Below are 16628 nucleotides of genomic sequence, written 5' to 3' on the forward strand. Positions count from 1 at the left end.
TTGGGACTACATATCCTTGCATTGTACACTTTCTAAAATTATCTTGAGAAAAAAAAAATTTATTACATGATTGAAAGAATCACACTCCAAATAATTTCTAATAAAGAATGATTAAAAAATCTCCTTTTTTTTTCTTCAATAGAAAAAAATCATTTAAAAAGCTTGATTTCTGGAGGAAATAGATATGGGTAGAGCTTCTCCATATTTGGTCGGATCCAACTTAGCTTTGATTATAAAACAAATAAATAAAATTTAATTTAATTTAATTAAAGTTATTGGCCATTACCAAGGAGAAAATTCATGCTTTGACATTATCTAACCATCAGTCCATCACCACTTATATTTGTTAACTGAGGAAACTGCAGCAGAAGGTGAAGTGATTTATTGTTTAAGGTTTATGATTATATAAAATAATTGTGATCTAAAATCATCCATTTGTTATAAAATCTACATTAATTTTTTTAAGAGTTGTTTTGTCATGTGCATACCTGCTTGATTCTTGCAGTTAAACAAAGTTTACAGATGAATGAATAGACAGAAATCCACTTCCAAACAACCAATTACTGTCTCAGTAATAGACTTGTAAACCTCAGATTATGGTTGTACAAACAATACCAGATAAAGAAACCTTGAATGAAATTAAAGCTAACATTTATAAATCTATCCATTTTGTAGGAAAACAAACATGGCAAAGTGATTTAGGGAGCCATCCCTCCACTTATTTATTACAACCTTGCCTTGGCCTTTACAGAGAACACCATGATAATAATAATAAATAAGATGATGGTAAATGATAAAATTCCACCCGATGGGGGATGCGAATTTCTTAGAACCATATTGCAAGGTCCGGCTTAGAGAGATTGGTACTTGGAACTCCGTGAAAATGATCTGTGTAATCAACGGTTGGGGTACTGAAAGGAGAACCGAACATTAGTTGGAAATTTTCTGGTGTGTTGGAGGTGAAAGGGGAAGTTGTAATCTTGCACTGGTCGAATCGGTCTTGTGGACCAAATATTGATGGATTTGAAGGCAACTTATTGTTTTCGAACATGTTATTTTCCAACATCATTGATTGACCATGAATGTAGCCTTGTTGACACTTCGAGTTCTTGTTTCCTTGGACATTAGTATCATAGAAAGACATGAGATCGTTGATTGTCCTTTGCCCGTCTTCTGGAACTCCGAGTCCTGAGAGATCAAAGGGATGTGGGCTGGGATTGACAGGGGTTGCAGACGGCTTTGGCTGGACAAAAGATTGTGAAAAGACGACTGGTTTCACTTCATTCACGTTGAAGTTTGACACCGCAAATTCTGGAGAATGTTTGTAAGGGCAAGAAAATTGGTGGTTGTCCCTCGAAGTTCTGTCCTGAAAACCATGGCGCAGTTCGCTATTTGGGCACCCAAGAAACTCACACGTGAATATCTTATGATCCATCATGATGTCAAGTTCATTGCATGGTTTTCTCTTCCTGGAGAAATCAAAACTCGTGATCAACTCGTCTTTGATTGCATGAGCTTGTTGTTGAACTTGAACTGTTAGACGATCTTGGAAACTCTCCATCGGTATATTCAAGATAACAGGATTCGGCTTTTGCTCTTGCATCTCAAAGTTAGACTCATCGTCGGCTCCTTCGACATCATACTCACTACCATCGTTCATAACAAACGTCCCACTGCCACCAGACGAAGATAATGGCAGACAGCGATCCGGGTAAAGTTCTCTGGCCAAAGCTTCCTCCTGGTTGATTATAGCTAGCCAAGTTGCGCTCTCTTTGGCCGTCATCTTGTCTTGCAAGCATTTTGACTGCCTTACAAGATTCCGAATCTTCGCGATATCTGGAAACATATGCTTGATTACTGCCGTTAAAACGGCCACCTTCCAGGCCTTCTTCAGATCATGAGGCTTCTTATATGGAGGAGGGCCATTATCCTTGGGCAAACCTAACAGTACCCACCATTCCTCCTTCCCACTAGGCCACCAAGGAGGTGGCACACCTTTCTCCAATGGAAACCGTCTCTGCGGCGGATCACAGTGCTGCATCAAAGCAGACAACAGCGAGCCGAGGGTTGTATCTTGGAGCTCCTGCAAGGTGTGTGGAGTAGGGCCAAAAAGACTTGAGCCTTCGTCCTTTCCGGGGATCGCATTTTCTGCCTTATATTTCGCTATAGCGGCTGGCCCATTACGGTCAAATCTGACTCTATCCTTCCACCACTCTCTGAGATTATCAGAGGCACCACTCACAGGCTTTCCTTTCTCTGGTATAATCCCATAGACGAAACCTTGAGCTTTGCAAACTTCCATCATCTTTAACATGTATTTCAAGATCCCATCTTGCGCCCTGGACATCTTCTTCCTCCTCGCCTGCTCTTGCGATTGCCGCTGTTTTTCAGAATCTACACCTTCTTTCCCCTTGTTCATTTCCTTGAGCCTTTTTAGCCTTAATTTATCCCTCCACATCCTCCTCTCCAGTTCATCCACATCCATCTCTTCATCCGTGTAGTCATCCTCCACGCCTTGCTCAGTTTCTGGTTCTGGCTCTGGCTCAGCAGATTGCGGGTGAAAGAGACCTACTCCCTTGATAGGAGCGGAAGAGTAGAATTCAAGATCGCCACAAAATCCCATATCTTCGAACATCATCATTGTATATGCCACAGAAACACTCTAAAGTTGGAACAAGATTAGCAGAATCTGGAAAGGTACACGGTAGATTCAATTGGAAGGTTCAAAATCACTCCACCGAATCAAGAGATTTCGCTGCCGGCGTGAAGAGGGTAATATGTGATGACCTGCAAATACGGATGGTCCCATCAAAATATAAATATGTAATTTCACGGTTTGAAAAGAAAAACAGACCAAGCTGAAATTTATACAAACCCCACCTTGATCACAGGATTCAATAAGTCACAGTGTAAAAAAAGCAAAGTCAAAAATATCACAGCAAGCACATGAACTTCCACCAAAAAAGGCAGGATAAAGAGACTTTCGTATTCCAAATCTGTTCATAAAAAATGGAGAGAGACACAGAGAGAAAGGAAAAAAAACAGACCTGAATAGGCCACAGAGCAAGACAAGAATGAATTCAACGAAATCTTGAACCAGATTCCAAGGAAACTGGCAGAAGATTTCCAGAATCTGCAGGGAAAAAATAAAAACGAAGATCAACACCCTTTCAAAATTCTCACATCCACGACTTTTGATAACTTTCACCACCAAAATATCAAATACGCAGCATAAACAAGAAAAAAATGCCGAAAACAACTAACCCCCTCATAGGAGAAAAACAAACCAGAAACCAACCAAAAATAGAAGCAAAAGCAAAATCAAAAACCAAAATCACAAAAACGCAACCTTGAATCAGTAACAGTCAAGAAATAACTCGTCACTTACCCAAGAAAGAAACAGGAAAAAAGATTTATCCCTTTTTGACTCGATAGTTTACCCCTTATGTGATTTATTACTACAACAACTCTCTCCTCCCTCGCAGAACAATTGACCCTCGACAGAAATAGAAAGAGAAAGAAACAGGAAGGAAGCCAAGAAAACGATTGAATAGTAAAGTAAGAATTCATTCATTTATACATACATGTATAACTATTATTATATAAACTACGATTGCGTGTGTTGTTTGTTCGTGGGAAGGTGAAAAGTGTCGGCAATCGGTAAAACAACAGAGCAATTAATGACAGCGTCCGTGTGAAAATATTTATGGGATTCGAGTAAATTAATGAGAGGAAGAAAAGGGCCAGATTCAATCTGGGATTTGGAGAAGTGTTTATTTTATTATGGATTCTTCATTTATGACTCTCGAGTGAATTCTTTCAAGCGTAGAAGTTTGAGCGTATTGAGTGTATTTAAGGCACGTGAACTTTTTCTCTAAACTACACTATTTATTTTTATTATATTATATTTCTAATATATATTTTTCTTTTAACTTTCCTTTTTATCAATTCCTAAAAACACTATTAATAATTACTTGGAATGTTAAATTAATTTCAGTTAACGTAAAATAATAAATATATAACTTGTTTTTTTTTTTTTGTTATTATTTGATTTGCTCGAATAGCTTTGGTCTTTTTAACTATTATAAACAAGATGTATTTAATTTTTTTGTGTTCAAGTTTTTTTTGGTGATTTGATGAGCATATGTTTATGGAAAAAAATGGTTAAAAATTATATTTTATGTAAAAAATAATAATTTTCGCTCTATGTATAGATCGGGTCAATTCTTCTTACGGATAAAGACTTTGTAGATTACTCTTTTATCTTATTTATCTTCTTCTTCTTTTTTTTTCCATTTTACTTACTAACTAAATACTCCAACGATTTTATTTATTAATGGAATATATATATATATATATATATATATATATATATATATATATTTTACTTTAATTTTATTCATGTCGCGGATTTTTGTTTTGAAATATGAGTGTGTCTCATGTGAGACCGTCTCACGGATACTAATCAGTGAGACGAGTCAACCCTACTCATATTCACAATAAAAAGTAATACTCTTAGCATAAAAAATAGTACGTTTTCATGGATGACCCAAATAAAAGATCTGTCTCACAAATTCGACCTGTGAGACCGTCTCACATAAGTTTTTGCCTTAAATATTAGGTTCGAATTGGTTGTCAAAAAATATCATCGTTCAATTATTTTTTAAAAAGTTGAAAACAAGTCCGAATTAATTTCAGGTTCAAGTCATTATCAAAACCAAATTCTTTGATTAAAAGGCAGTTTGAATAAAATTGGATTATCAGTTAAAACATAAAACATGCCTTGTGGTCCTAGTTTTGTTTTCCTAACCAAAATTATGTAACTTCCGAGAATATTCAACTAACGATATCGAAAGCGTAGGTCTCTTGTGAGACGGTCTCACTGATCTTTATTCGTGAGTCTGGTCAATCATGCTCATATTTATAATAAAAATTAATATTTTTTTCTTAGGTTTATTAAAATTGACCCATGAAACCATCTAACTTTGTGATATCGAAAATATTAATGTTCTTACTATATAATTTGTATTAAAAAAAATATTTCACATAATTTTTTTAGAGCCGTTCTACCTTTTTCCCCCCTCTGAAATGTATATACTTCACCCATTTTTGTCAATCTTCTTCATTATCATAAGTTATATTATTTATTACAAGGAGAAAAAATTGGATTCCACAAATTATTGATTTTCTGATCAAAATTTGAAAATTAAAATTAATTTTGTGGAATCGATCGGAACGGAGATTTTTTTTTTTTTTTGATCGGAATGGAATTGATAGTTTATAGATAGAAAACATTATGATGTAATTCATAATTCATCATCAAATTATTTGTATACGTCTATATATACATCTTTATATATATATTTGTTGAATTCCAAATTTTTTTTATGATTTAAATCCATAACAACTATTTTTTCTATACACACGGTGTAAATCTCAAAGACAAAAAACTTGTGTGAGACGGTCTCACGGGTCGTATTTGTGAGACGAATTTTATTTGGGTCATCCATGAAAAAGTATTACTTTTTATGCCAAGAGTATTACTTTTAATTATGAATATGAGTAGGGTTGACCCGTATCACAGATTAAGATCCATGAGACGGTCTCACATGAGATCCACTCAATCTCATATAACGCAATAAATTTCAAATCTTCTTTTTAATATTTTTATTTGTGGTCAACGTGATCATTCCAAATATTTATATATATGAATAATTTAAAATACAAATTATTAGTCCACTCTTCGTATCCAAATTATTGGACACAAAGACAATCTATATTTTACTTTCCATGACTTTTGATGCACAACTCATCTCTTTGAATATATTATTTTAATTTTTTATTTTATTTTATTTTCAAAGTTTATTTTATTTTAAAAGTCAATTTGCATTAAAATAATTCAGATTATTGATAAGGTCACATACACACGAGATAAATTAATTAAAATAGAACAAAACCAAATTAGATAACTAATAATAATAAAAATCTTATTATAAATAATAAGGCCGATGATGACTGTTATGGTAGTTAATACAATAATATTTGATAAATTGTTACATAACTTCTCGCGATTGTTTTGATATTATTAAAAGTAGGTCTCTTGTTAGATGGTCTCACGAATCTTTATCTGTGAGACAGATTAACTCTACCGATATTCACAGTAAAAAAAGTAATTTTCTTAGCATAAAAAGTAATATTCTTTCATAGATAACCAAATAAGATATCTATCTCACAAGATACGACCCGTGAGACCGTCTCACACAAGTTTTTGCCTATTATTAAAACCAAACTTAATTATATGTTATTTTGACATATTACTATTTTTTTCATTGTGATTGATATTTTTTTAAATTGTTTTGTAACAAAAAAAACATTTAATTATTTTTAATTAAGAGAAATCTAGACACTAAATTGCACGAAAATACAATAAAATCAATATCTTTATTTTATTAAAGTTGAGCCTAACATAAAAACTGTTTCAGTCAAACAAAAATATGTATTTTCAATTTTTGCCCAAAATATTTGCTGAGTAAAATATTTGTAAATTGTTTGGATTATTATGTGCTCGACTATCTCTTTTCACATTCCAGTTTGGCCAGTTTTATATTTTTTAGCACCAGAAGTGTATTTATTTTGTATATAGGATTTTTGTGTATGCGAGAGACGTTGTAATATCAGATAAATAAAAGAGGTAACACCGCAACACAATATCATAAGTAATATCAACAATAAATAAGATGAACACCAATATTTATAGTGATTCACCCCTAAATTAAGTTACGTCCACTCCAATTCTCTCAAAGTAATCACTTCTTTATTGATAACAAAAAAGACAAGAGAATTGATAATACAAGTATTTCATTAACAATATTCTGCTTTTAACATTCAATTTCTCTCAACTAATCATGTTTTTTTCAAAGATAAACATTCCATAAGAAATCTCATACTAATCATTTATCTTACTTCTACACCTATGATCGTAGATGAGAGTTTTGTGTTTTTAGTATGATTTGATCAGAGGCGGATCTAGGATTTCGACACTGGGGGGCCGCTTACAAAAGACAAACAAAAATTTAGAAGGGAAAAGACAAAAATTCTACGGGTTATATTGAACAAAACATCAACCGTACGTTTCTTAACAAAAGTCTTTCTAACTAAAAGGAATTCGACGTTTCTTAAAGTTTTCAAAATCTTCAATGATAGTATCAATACAAATATTTTTAGCAATTTCTCTTTCAATAAATATCATCGATGCATCCGAGATAAAAGCATCCTCCATTTTGCTCCGAAGCCGAGTTTTGACGATATTCATAGCTGGGAATGATCGTTCTGTAGTAGCTGTAGAAACTGGAAGAGTCAACACAAGCGCGATCACTCTAAAAACAAGGTTGTATATATCAGCTTTTTTAGTCTTCACCAACCATTGACACAACTCAGAAAGAGTTGAAAGACTTTTGTAGTATGGCCCTATAACTACATTATGCTCATAATGTTTCAACTGATCTCTTGTCGCTCTTTTTCGTCACTAGTAAAATCTTGTGGATAAAACTTTTCAACCAATTTGCATATATCTAGATATCTCAATGAGTCACATGCATTTTGAGTATTCCCATATTTGTCGACGCAATCCTGGATCAAGCTCTAACAAGTTAAGATCAACCCCGATATTTTCAACCTTTCTAAACTTTTGAGACTTAACCTCAGGTGGAAGATTATCATCCGAGGCTATGGACTGAGCTGTAGAGTTGGGTGAATCTAATTGATTTGGTATCTTTCTCTTAAAGAATTTATCAATTGTACCAGATTTTCCCATTTATTAAAAAAAAACTACACCTGAAACAATAAATAAAATCTGATCGTTTAAATCAACTAACATAATAACACAATAAAATCTCATAAATCAAACATGAATTCAATAATCCATAAGTTCAAGAGGATGTAGAATTACCTGCTTTCTGAAAATAAGTATGAGTACTGACAACTACTTGATATGGACGAAATCGTTTAAGAAAATGTTCGGCAAGGGTGGTGGTATATATAGAAAAATAGCGACGGTTCTTAACAAAACCGTCGCTATATAGCGACGGTAAAGCATGATACCGTCGCTATATAGCGACAGTGATGAGAAGTCCGTCGCAATATAGCGATTGTTTTGACAAGAACCGTCGCCGATCAGGATCGGCGACGGTTTTTGATAACCCGTCGCTATATTGCGACGGGTTTAACCAAACCGTCGCCGATACTAAAAATTTTTTTTAAATTTTTTAGGGGGGCCGTGCCCCCGTTCGTCCTACACTAAATCTGCCCCTGGATTTGATAATAAAAAATGAACATGTATTTATAGGTGAAGTTTAGGGAGAAAAAAAAAACAAAAACTAAAATATCATTGCTTACATAATTAAACCAACCATTTTTTTTACCAATACAAAACATATGTTAATTATCTATAAAAATAATGTGTCGTGAATTCAAAATTTTCTGCTTGATTTGTTGAGCAAGAGATGCTTGGGAGATCCTCGAGTTTGGTCCACCATCGATAAACAAGCGAAGCCTGGACTCAAAAGCTAGCAACTTATTGCTCCACAGAATTTCACACAGCAGACTGTTCTTCCTCAATATTATTATGTTCTTTTTGCAAGAATATATTTGTTATCGTTAATGTTACATAAATTTGTTTTTCGACTGTTTTCATGAAAAATACAAATGAAATATTTTAACTAAATACAGTAAAAAAAATTGTTACAATAAAAAACACAAAATTATTTGGGAATACATGATGTGAGAATATGATGTTAATTGTTCGTAAAATAGATAATAATTCCAAAATGAATTATTAAAAGTATAATATATTTTTTATTGGTAAAAACGTATGTGAGATGGTTGTATTTTATGATACATGTCTCTTATTTGGGTCATCCATGAAAACATATTACTTTTTATGTTAAGAGTATTACTTTTTATTGTGAATATCGGTAGGGTTGACCCGTCTCACAGATGAAAATTCGTGAGACCGTCTCACAAGAGACATACTCATTTTATGTTGTTTTCTAGACTTAGGAATTGAAAGTAGATATACAATATTGCTTCCAATGTTATGCACCCAAAAAATAAGCCAGGTAAATTTCAACAAACAACATTGTCTATTTATTACACTCGCTTAAAAATCAAGGTTTAATTACTTATTTATCACTGTCTAGATTAGATTTAACGTTTGATTTATAGATATAAAAGATAATATTACTAAAATATGAAACACTTAATATTCATGCATTATTTTATACACACGCTTGGAAAATCCAGGTCTTGCATTGGCATAGGGTTCTACCTCCTCTTCGAAGAAGGAGAAGGCCAATCCTTTACATTACGGGGGAGGCCCTTTCGTCCAACCTCTTGACTTTTCGAGGACACTGCCCACTTCAGCGGGCTTTTCTTTCTCTATTTTTTTTTTTCTTTTTAATTTTTTTTTTCTTTTTCTTGAGGTTCAGATAACCAAACTTGCAGGAGAGTCTGAATGGAAGACTAATAAAATTTGTGACTACCAAAGAATGTAAACAGAGGGGTTTTAACTCTAAGATCACAAATATCAACGCCAAGTTTGAATTTTCATTACATTTTACGTCCTCATGTTTGTTTTTATCATACCATTTAGGGGTTAAATATAAAAAAATAAGAGGTGTATTTAATTTACATGTTATCGTATTTATTCATTATTTTTTTACAAAACTCAAAAGAATATTCATAATATATCGAATTTTGTTATTGATGCAATATATATATATATATATATATATATATATATATATATATATATATATATGCAAATAACTCTTCAATAAATTTATTAAGAGTGAATCTCATGTGAGACGAGTCAACTCTACTCATATTCACAACAAAATATAATGCTCTTAGCATAAAAAATAATACTTTTTCATGGATGACCCAAATAAGAGATCCGTCTCACAAATACGACTCGTGAGACCGTCTCACATAAGTTTTTGCCATTTATTAAATCATCTTGGTAGAAAATAATGTATATATATTTAATTTGACATAAAAATTTATGTGATATCGTTTCATTAGTTAAATTTATGAGAGATATTTTAAATTCGATCGAAACCGTTAAAATGTATATTATTTTTATACAAAAAAATATTACTTTTATTTGTAAATATGAACCGAATCAAACTGGGTCAAGAATATTGACCATCACATAAAAGACTTATTTTATAGCAATTATTTATAATTCGATATTATAATCACTTTTATTCAGAAATCAACATTTAAATTTATATTTACTTTTTTAAATATTCATATAATGCGGGTACCTTATTTGTTATCAAAGATGTCTTAATTTAATGATAAAGTACAGGTAATATAATTTCAGCATGTCATTGTTTTAAAATATATCAGAAATTCATTCTCGTTTCCCTTTCACTTTCGACTTCACTCTACCCCCGTAGTCGCGACAGTCACCTCGCCGGCGTTTTAGCGGTGCTAATGACGGCGTTGCAGACTTCGCCCGCTGCAATGTTGTGTCTCCTGGAGAATCTTAAGCTCGACGATCCATGGGTCCCACCCAGATCGCGGGACTCTGAAGCTTCCCTTACCGTCTCTTCCGCTCGACCTTCTTCCAAGCCTCGAGTGCTTTTTTCGCAAATTATGCCTTCTCTGTAATTTATCTCTCTATAACTCTCTCTGGTTATTGATATATCGTGCATATATCTTTTATTTTTATAAGCAGAAAATGGGAATCTAGTTTCGAAGTACACTAGTACGGCGAAGGTGGCGAATTTAGTGACATGCAGTGGATGTATAATCGTTCGGATATATTTCGGTAGAACTGAGGTGCTTGCCAACTTTTAGAAGATATTTCTGGTTGGCGGCTCATTAATAATGTTGGCTTTTCACTTGATGCTGTTTATGTTTTTTTTTTTTTTTTTGGGTTTTCAGTAGAACGGGCGATAATAGATTACTTTTTGTTCAAATAGCAGAAGCTAGAAACATTAAATAAATAGAAGAATACCAAAGGTTCATTTTTAATGGAAAAATGATCTGCGAGACGATCAAATTCAATAGACTTGGTTTTGGAGTTTGGACCGAGAATTATAAATTAAACAAATCCCTTGATTGAATCATTGACTTCTTTCCAGGTGTCTGGATGGAGTTATCTAATCCTAAAACCAACATGGAGCCGTAGCAAACTGACTATTCAGTTGTCATCTCTATTTCTGAATGAGAAAACAATTTTTGTGACAAAAACGTGCAAGATTTGTGGTGTCAGACTCAGACTGGACGTCGGAAACCTGTGTGGGTAAGCCTTATATGTGTATAAAGACTGTGAAGATAATGTTCTACTTTTTTAGAACAACACTCCATTTACGCATTCGTCGACTGACTCCAAATATTTTGTGACAAGTAACAGCCGAAAAAACAAATGGGGATGTATTCAATCTAAATTTTTAATGATTTTTTCTAAAAGGTGGACTTTTGTGGAGTTGATGGATTTTGATTGACTTTTATAGAATCTCATGGAATTGTAAAACATATTTCATAGACTTTTATAGACTTTTTTCAAGATTTTTTTTGTAGACTTTTGTAAACTTTTGTAAACTTTTATAATTGTGATTTATTTTTTTATTAATTTCTTTTAAATAATTATTGGACATGTATAACCTATTAAATTTTAAATTTTTTTTATTTCATGAAAATGTAAATAAATTTTACTTATTTAAAGGTTAAATAAATTTAATTTGTGAAAAACGAAAAATGAACTATCCAATTTATTGAAATCAAAATTTCAATTCTTTATGTCAATTCAACATATTAATGAACAATATTTTTATAAGTTCATAATAAAATTTTATTAAAATGAACAATTTATGAAATACAATAATCATAATGATTCAAGAAAAAAACAACAATTCATCTATTTTTACACATAAATATTGGCAATATAATAAATTCAAGATTGACCAATCATACCTTTGAATAGAAGAAATTTTTTTGAGAGAGAGAAGAACCCTAGAGATGACTTGAGATAGAAGAGAGATAGCGTATTTTTCAAAAAAGAAAGTCCATCAAAATCTTTGGTATATGTGGAAGAATATTTTAGATTTTCTGCAACTGTACATAAGGCTTCAAGGTTTGTACATGAATGATAAAATAAGAATCCTTGAAAATCTATGGATTTTTTGGATACCTCTTGACTTTGTAGAGTTTTAAAAAGTCAAGTTTGAATACCACATGGCTTATTAAAACTCTACCAAAATCCATGTTGAATACCACTAAACATATATAGAGTCATTAAAAATTTAGATTGAATACCTCTATATTTTAAAATTTCATAAAAATTATTAAAAGTTTAGATTGAATACTACCCCAAAAAGGCAAAAACTTATTCCAAGAATTACTTCAATTCATTATCTGAAATTTTATTTCTTGAAGTGAGTTTATTGTAAATTCAATTGCATATAAAGGAGCCACTTTTCTGGTTCTTTTCTTGTATCGAACTGCAGCATCATTTCTCATTGTTTGTGTGTCTCTTTAATTTTCTTCCATGGTTTTAGGAGCCTAGTTTGGTGAGATTGGCGATGAATGCTCTTCACGGTGGGGAGTCGGCTTTGATGTCCCTCGAGAAACTCTCTTTGTTACTTGGTTACAGTTCAAGCGACAGAACTTCTGATAGAATCCCAAGTTCGTGGACCTGGTGTTCCAGTACATCTGCTGTAAGGAACCTAATTACCTCTAATGGGAGATTTGGCTGCATAGTTTTATGTCTTCATATTTTTGCCAATTATTTTGCAATCCCTGATTTGGACGAATACAGAGATCTTGATCAAAATCAAAACAGCGATTCTCGTGAAGAAGGAAAATACCCTCGGAAAGGACACACTCTTATCAATCAGGCATTTGCTGTTTGTGTTCGAAAGGTTTTAGATGTTTATAATGCTGCACTCAATACATTATCTGCATCTGTTAGTTTAAGGCGTATGTCAAAGAAAAATGATGGGGGATGTCTTACCAGGGTCTCGCATTCTGAAATTACCCTATTGGAGGTTTACCTTCATACCAGGGGAATCACAACTCAGATGGAAGCCCTTGGAAACATCTGCAATGTTAATCATCTCGCTGTCGGTTTTCCTGTGTCATCTTTGGATAAAGCGAACTCAGAGTTGAGAATGGTAACAACATTATTGAATATTGTTTTTTTTTTTTTAATTTGCTTTTCCTACTAAATTTTAAACTGGTTGATTCTCCTATCTCCTTTGCATATTACACAACATTACATGTATGTATAATCCGTATAAGGACATATGGAGTTATGACCTGTTTGATGATTGATGAAACATTGAAGGTAAAATGAAGTTTTAATTAACACATTTGAGTAATATTGATAGGGGGAGCATCTGGCATTTTTGACACAATTTTGTTTTAATGACCACCTCAAATCTTTTAACTTTTGTTAATTTAGTGGCTTTGCTCTTGAAGATACTTGAATTGCTGAAAGCGTATCATATTTTTAAAGATATGCTCACTTAGCTTCTTTGGTTGAACAATTTGTTTTAAGTGCTATTTTTCTGACACATCCCTATATTTTATTTTGTTGCCTTATCGGTTCACAGAATGAACAGTTTATTTTCAGGCTACGTCTCAACGTATTTCACTGAGATTAGGGAATAGTATTGGAAAGAACCTTTAACATTCGAGCATCTTCTGTTGATAACAACAGGGTTCCACCTCTCTCAGGTGGAAGAAATCAAAATATGTTAGCTCTTCATGGTTCCTCCCCTTTCCTCTTGCAAGAATGGCTATAACTGTTGGGATGTGACTTTGAATATATCTTGATCTATTCAAGAATACACCAAATGCAGATGTTTATGCCTTGATGGGAAAAAATGCTAATTAACCCTCTGTTATGAAGAATAATGTGATTAGAAATATAATGGATCCAGTCTTTAGAAGGACCAAATTAGTCAATTCTATATTTGTTGTCGGTGTTGAAGTTTTTAGAAATCTAGTTCACAATGGTGGTTCATTTTTGTTATAGATGGATCTGGACTCGGCCAACTTTTTTTGTGTTGTAGATATAATATATTTTTCCCTCGAGCACTTGGTTTCACTTGATTTCCCTGGCAGAGTTATCGTGTGGAACAACACAAAGGAGATGTGCTCTGCTTTTCAATCTTAACTGATACCAGGTACATTGTCTATGAAAGAAAAAGTTGGGTCACGTTCCTGAATTTTATTCATGGTCGAACAGAATGTTTCAGCTTCCTTTTCTGATAAATAATAGAATTTTCTCCTTTGGAAGTGATATTGAGTGTTAAATTCTGAATGAAATGGGTGTCTTTGTCAGATAGCTACTAATCTACCTATTCAATGGTGACAGGCAGGAAATCTTCTTGGTTATTCATCTCACCACCTTGGCAATTTATTGTCAAGTATTCTACAATACTTTTATTTTTTATGTTGCCACTACATGATGGTGACTCAGCTTGCTGCTTCAGCAGCTAAATGTTGGTTCTCCTGTTTTCTGATTGTCTGCTTCTTTTCTTACAGGCACAAGATAAATCATTTTGTATCTACTTTGCAGCAATATGTTCAATCACAACTATCCCAAGTATCCTGGTGCAGGTTTCTACTGATTGTCTGCTTCTTTTCTTACAGGCACAAGATAAATCATTTTGTATCTACTTTGCAGCAATATGTTCAATCACAACTATCCCAAGTATCCTGGTGCAGGTTTCTAAACTCGATCAAGCACAAGGGTTATTTTCAATTTTAGGTTATATATCATTGGCTTTATTTCTTTTCTCTATGGAATGGTACAGCCTACCTATCGAATGCTTTATTTATAACTTGTGAGTGCCAATCAAGTTCTTTGAAGTTGTATTATTGGTACCTATCCTTAACGTCATCTATCATTTAGACATTTCTTTTTGAATCTGAATCTTTGGTAGGTGGTTTTGTTTCCATGAGTGATTCCATCTCTATATATTTCCAGGTTGAAGATATGTCAGATCTGGAATCGGTGCATATGCTGTATTTGACTGAGTCACTGCACATGTAAGTTTAAACCTCCCTCTTAGACACAAGGGTGTGTCTCCACCATATCGCCCCTCTCCATCTCCCCAAGTAACTTCTAGTTTTCATACTATTGCTGGTGAAAAGAAGCGACGAAGAAGCAATAAAAAATCATAAGAACGTGCATGATATAATGATGTGAAACAATTTGAGTTGAAACATATGATTTTTGTAGAAGGTTTTTGGTTGACTTATATCAAATCAGTAAACAAGAGGTTGGCATAGTTTCAGTTGTGTTGCTGATGCCAAATTTATGATTGATTTGATATTTTTTATCAGCTGATATGTAGTTTGGATATGGTGACGGGGCACATGTGCCTATTCTTCGGTCTCTCTTTTGCTCCTTTTTCCAACTGTGGCCACATATCGGATATCGCTTATTGTGAAAGAACTGAATGTGATCCATTAAACTCAAATCTTAGTTGTGGAAATGCTCATAAAATAACAAGAAATAGCTAAAAAATTCAGTGTATCGATCATCTGAATAGGAAATCTCAATAAATGTTGAAGCCACTTGAAAACCATATGGTTGGTTTTATTCCTCAAGGAATATTTGTATTTGATGATGTTTCCATCGGAACCGTAAATACCATAATGTTTGCAGATGTTTTTTATCCAATGAAACACAGTCTACTGCTAAAATTATCCAGAAAATATTGCAATGTTCAATGGATTACCGGTCTTGCTTGACTGGACGAATTTGGGAGGGCAGATCTTTTGATGAAAAATCGAGCAATAGATTTTCTTAAAATGATGTTTCACAGGTGATTTTTTTGAAAATGCTTATAGATTTTTATTTCACATTGTCTACCTGAGCTAATTGGCAGTTGTCGAAGCATTGAATGTTTTAACCTATATGGGCATATTTACTAGTTTCTATTGTTGTCGTGCTAATCATAAACCAACTATTTATCAATCTTCCTATGAACGACGGAGTATCACACCCTTTTTCCAAGTTCGCTTCATCAGAAAAACTTTTTTTAAGAACCCAACTGGTACAAACACTTTAAAAATCTAGATACTGAAGCCTGAAGATCTTGAGTTCAAGCCTCGGAGGAGGCGAAAAAAATCATTTTCCAGAGGTGAGATATTTTATGTGTAACTAACGATACATGATCAGTAGTGATGCATGTGTATGAGCTAAGGCTCATGTTGGTTCAGCCTAATAGTCTATGATCGTTACAAAAAAGCGAGCCTAATGAGTCTTAGCCCATATCCATGCATCACTACTGGTAATGAGTCGTTAGGATGGTCCAGCATGAGCTGAAGTCTATGTGACTGATGATATATATCTCACTATCTCCATATCTCACGTGTGTATGTATGCCTGTGGAGATAAGTTATTACCGCGCAATATGATAAGTATATAATGGTTTAAAGTCGTTTTAATATATATAAACATTGTTCCGTTGCTTTGGCAAGAAGATGATGGATTGATTTCAATTCTCAGTGGATAACAGGACCCTGGTAGTATTGTCTAGGTTGGAATGGTAAATATAATGTTTATCCTGACAAAGATAAGGTGTAACAATTGGTAACACTAA

General features: G+C 33.2%; 2 protein-coding genes across 2 annotated transcripts; one reads left to right on the plus strand and one right to left on the minus strand.

Annotated features, from left to right (window-relative positions):
* Positions 1-619: 619 nt before the first annotated feature.
* Positions 620-2641, minus strand: LOC140808829 (protein ETHYLENE INSENSITIVE 3-like). The gene has a single exon (XM_073166123.1). It carries the CDS (start codon positions 2639-2641, stop codon positions 827-829), a length of 1815 nt encoding a protein of 604 aa, XP_073022224.1. The 3' UTR covers positions 620-826.
* Positions 2642-12385: 9744 nt separating this feature from the next.
* On the plus strand, positions 12386-16174 carry LOC140809419 (uncharacterized). The gene is made up of 7 exons (XM_073167036.1): positions 12386-12443; positions 12567-13181; positions 14137-14198; positions 14390-14441; positions 14560-14634; positions 15005-15066; positions 15689-16174. The coding sequence occupies exons 2-7, from the start codon at positions 12591-12593 to the stop codon at positions 15831-15833; spliced, it is 987 nt and encodes a 328-aa protein (XP_073023137.1). The 5' UTR covers positions 12386-12443; positions 12567-12590; the 3' UTR covers positions 15834-16174.
* The last annotated feature ends 454 nt before the right edge of the window (positions 16175-16628 follow it).

This window comes from Primulina eburnea, chromosome 13 (assembly GCF_022965805.1).
Source record: "Primulina eburnea isolate SZY01 chromosome 13, ASM2296580v1, whole genome shotgun sequence".
NCBI lineage: Eukaryota > Viridiplantae > Streptophyta > Magnoliopsida > Lamiales > Gesneriaceae > Primulina > Primulina eburnea.

What these genes read in the sequence shown, in the direction of transcription:
- LOC140808829 (XM_073166123.1), bottom strand. Translation starts at nt 2,641, where the DNA reads ATGATGATGTTCGAAGATATGGGATTTTGTGGCGATCTTGAATTCTAC.
- LOC140809419 (XM_073167036.1), top strand. Translation starts at nt 12,591, where the DNA reads ATGAATGCTCTTCACGGTGGGGAGTCGGCTTTGATGTCCCTCGAGAAA. An exon ending in TCAATCTTAACTGATACCAG is followed by an intron (nt 14,199 to 14,389) that starts GTACATTGTCTA and finishes CAATGGTGACAG; the next exon opens with GCAGGAAATCTTCTTGGTTA. An exon ending in CCTTGGCAATTTATTGTCAA is followed by an intron (nt 14,442 to 14,559) that starts GTATTCTACAAT and finishes CTTTTCTTACAG; the next exon opens with GCACAAGATAAATCATTTTG.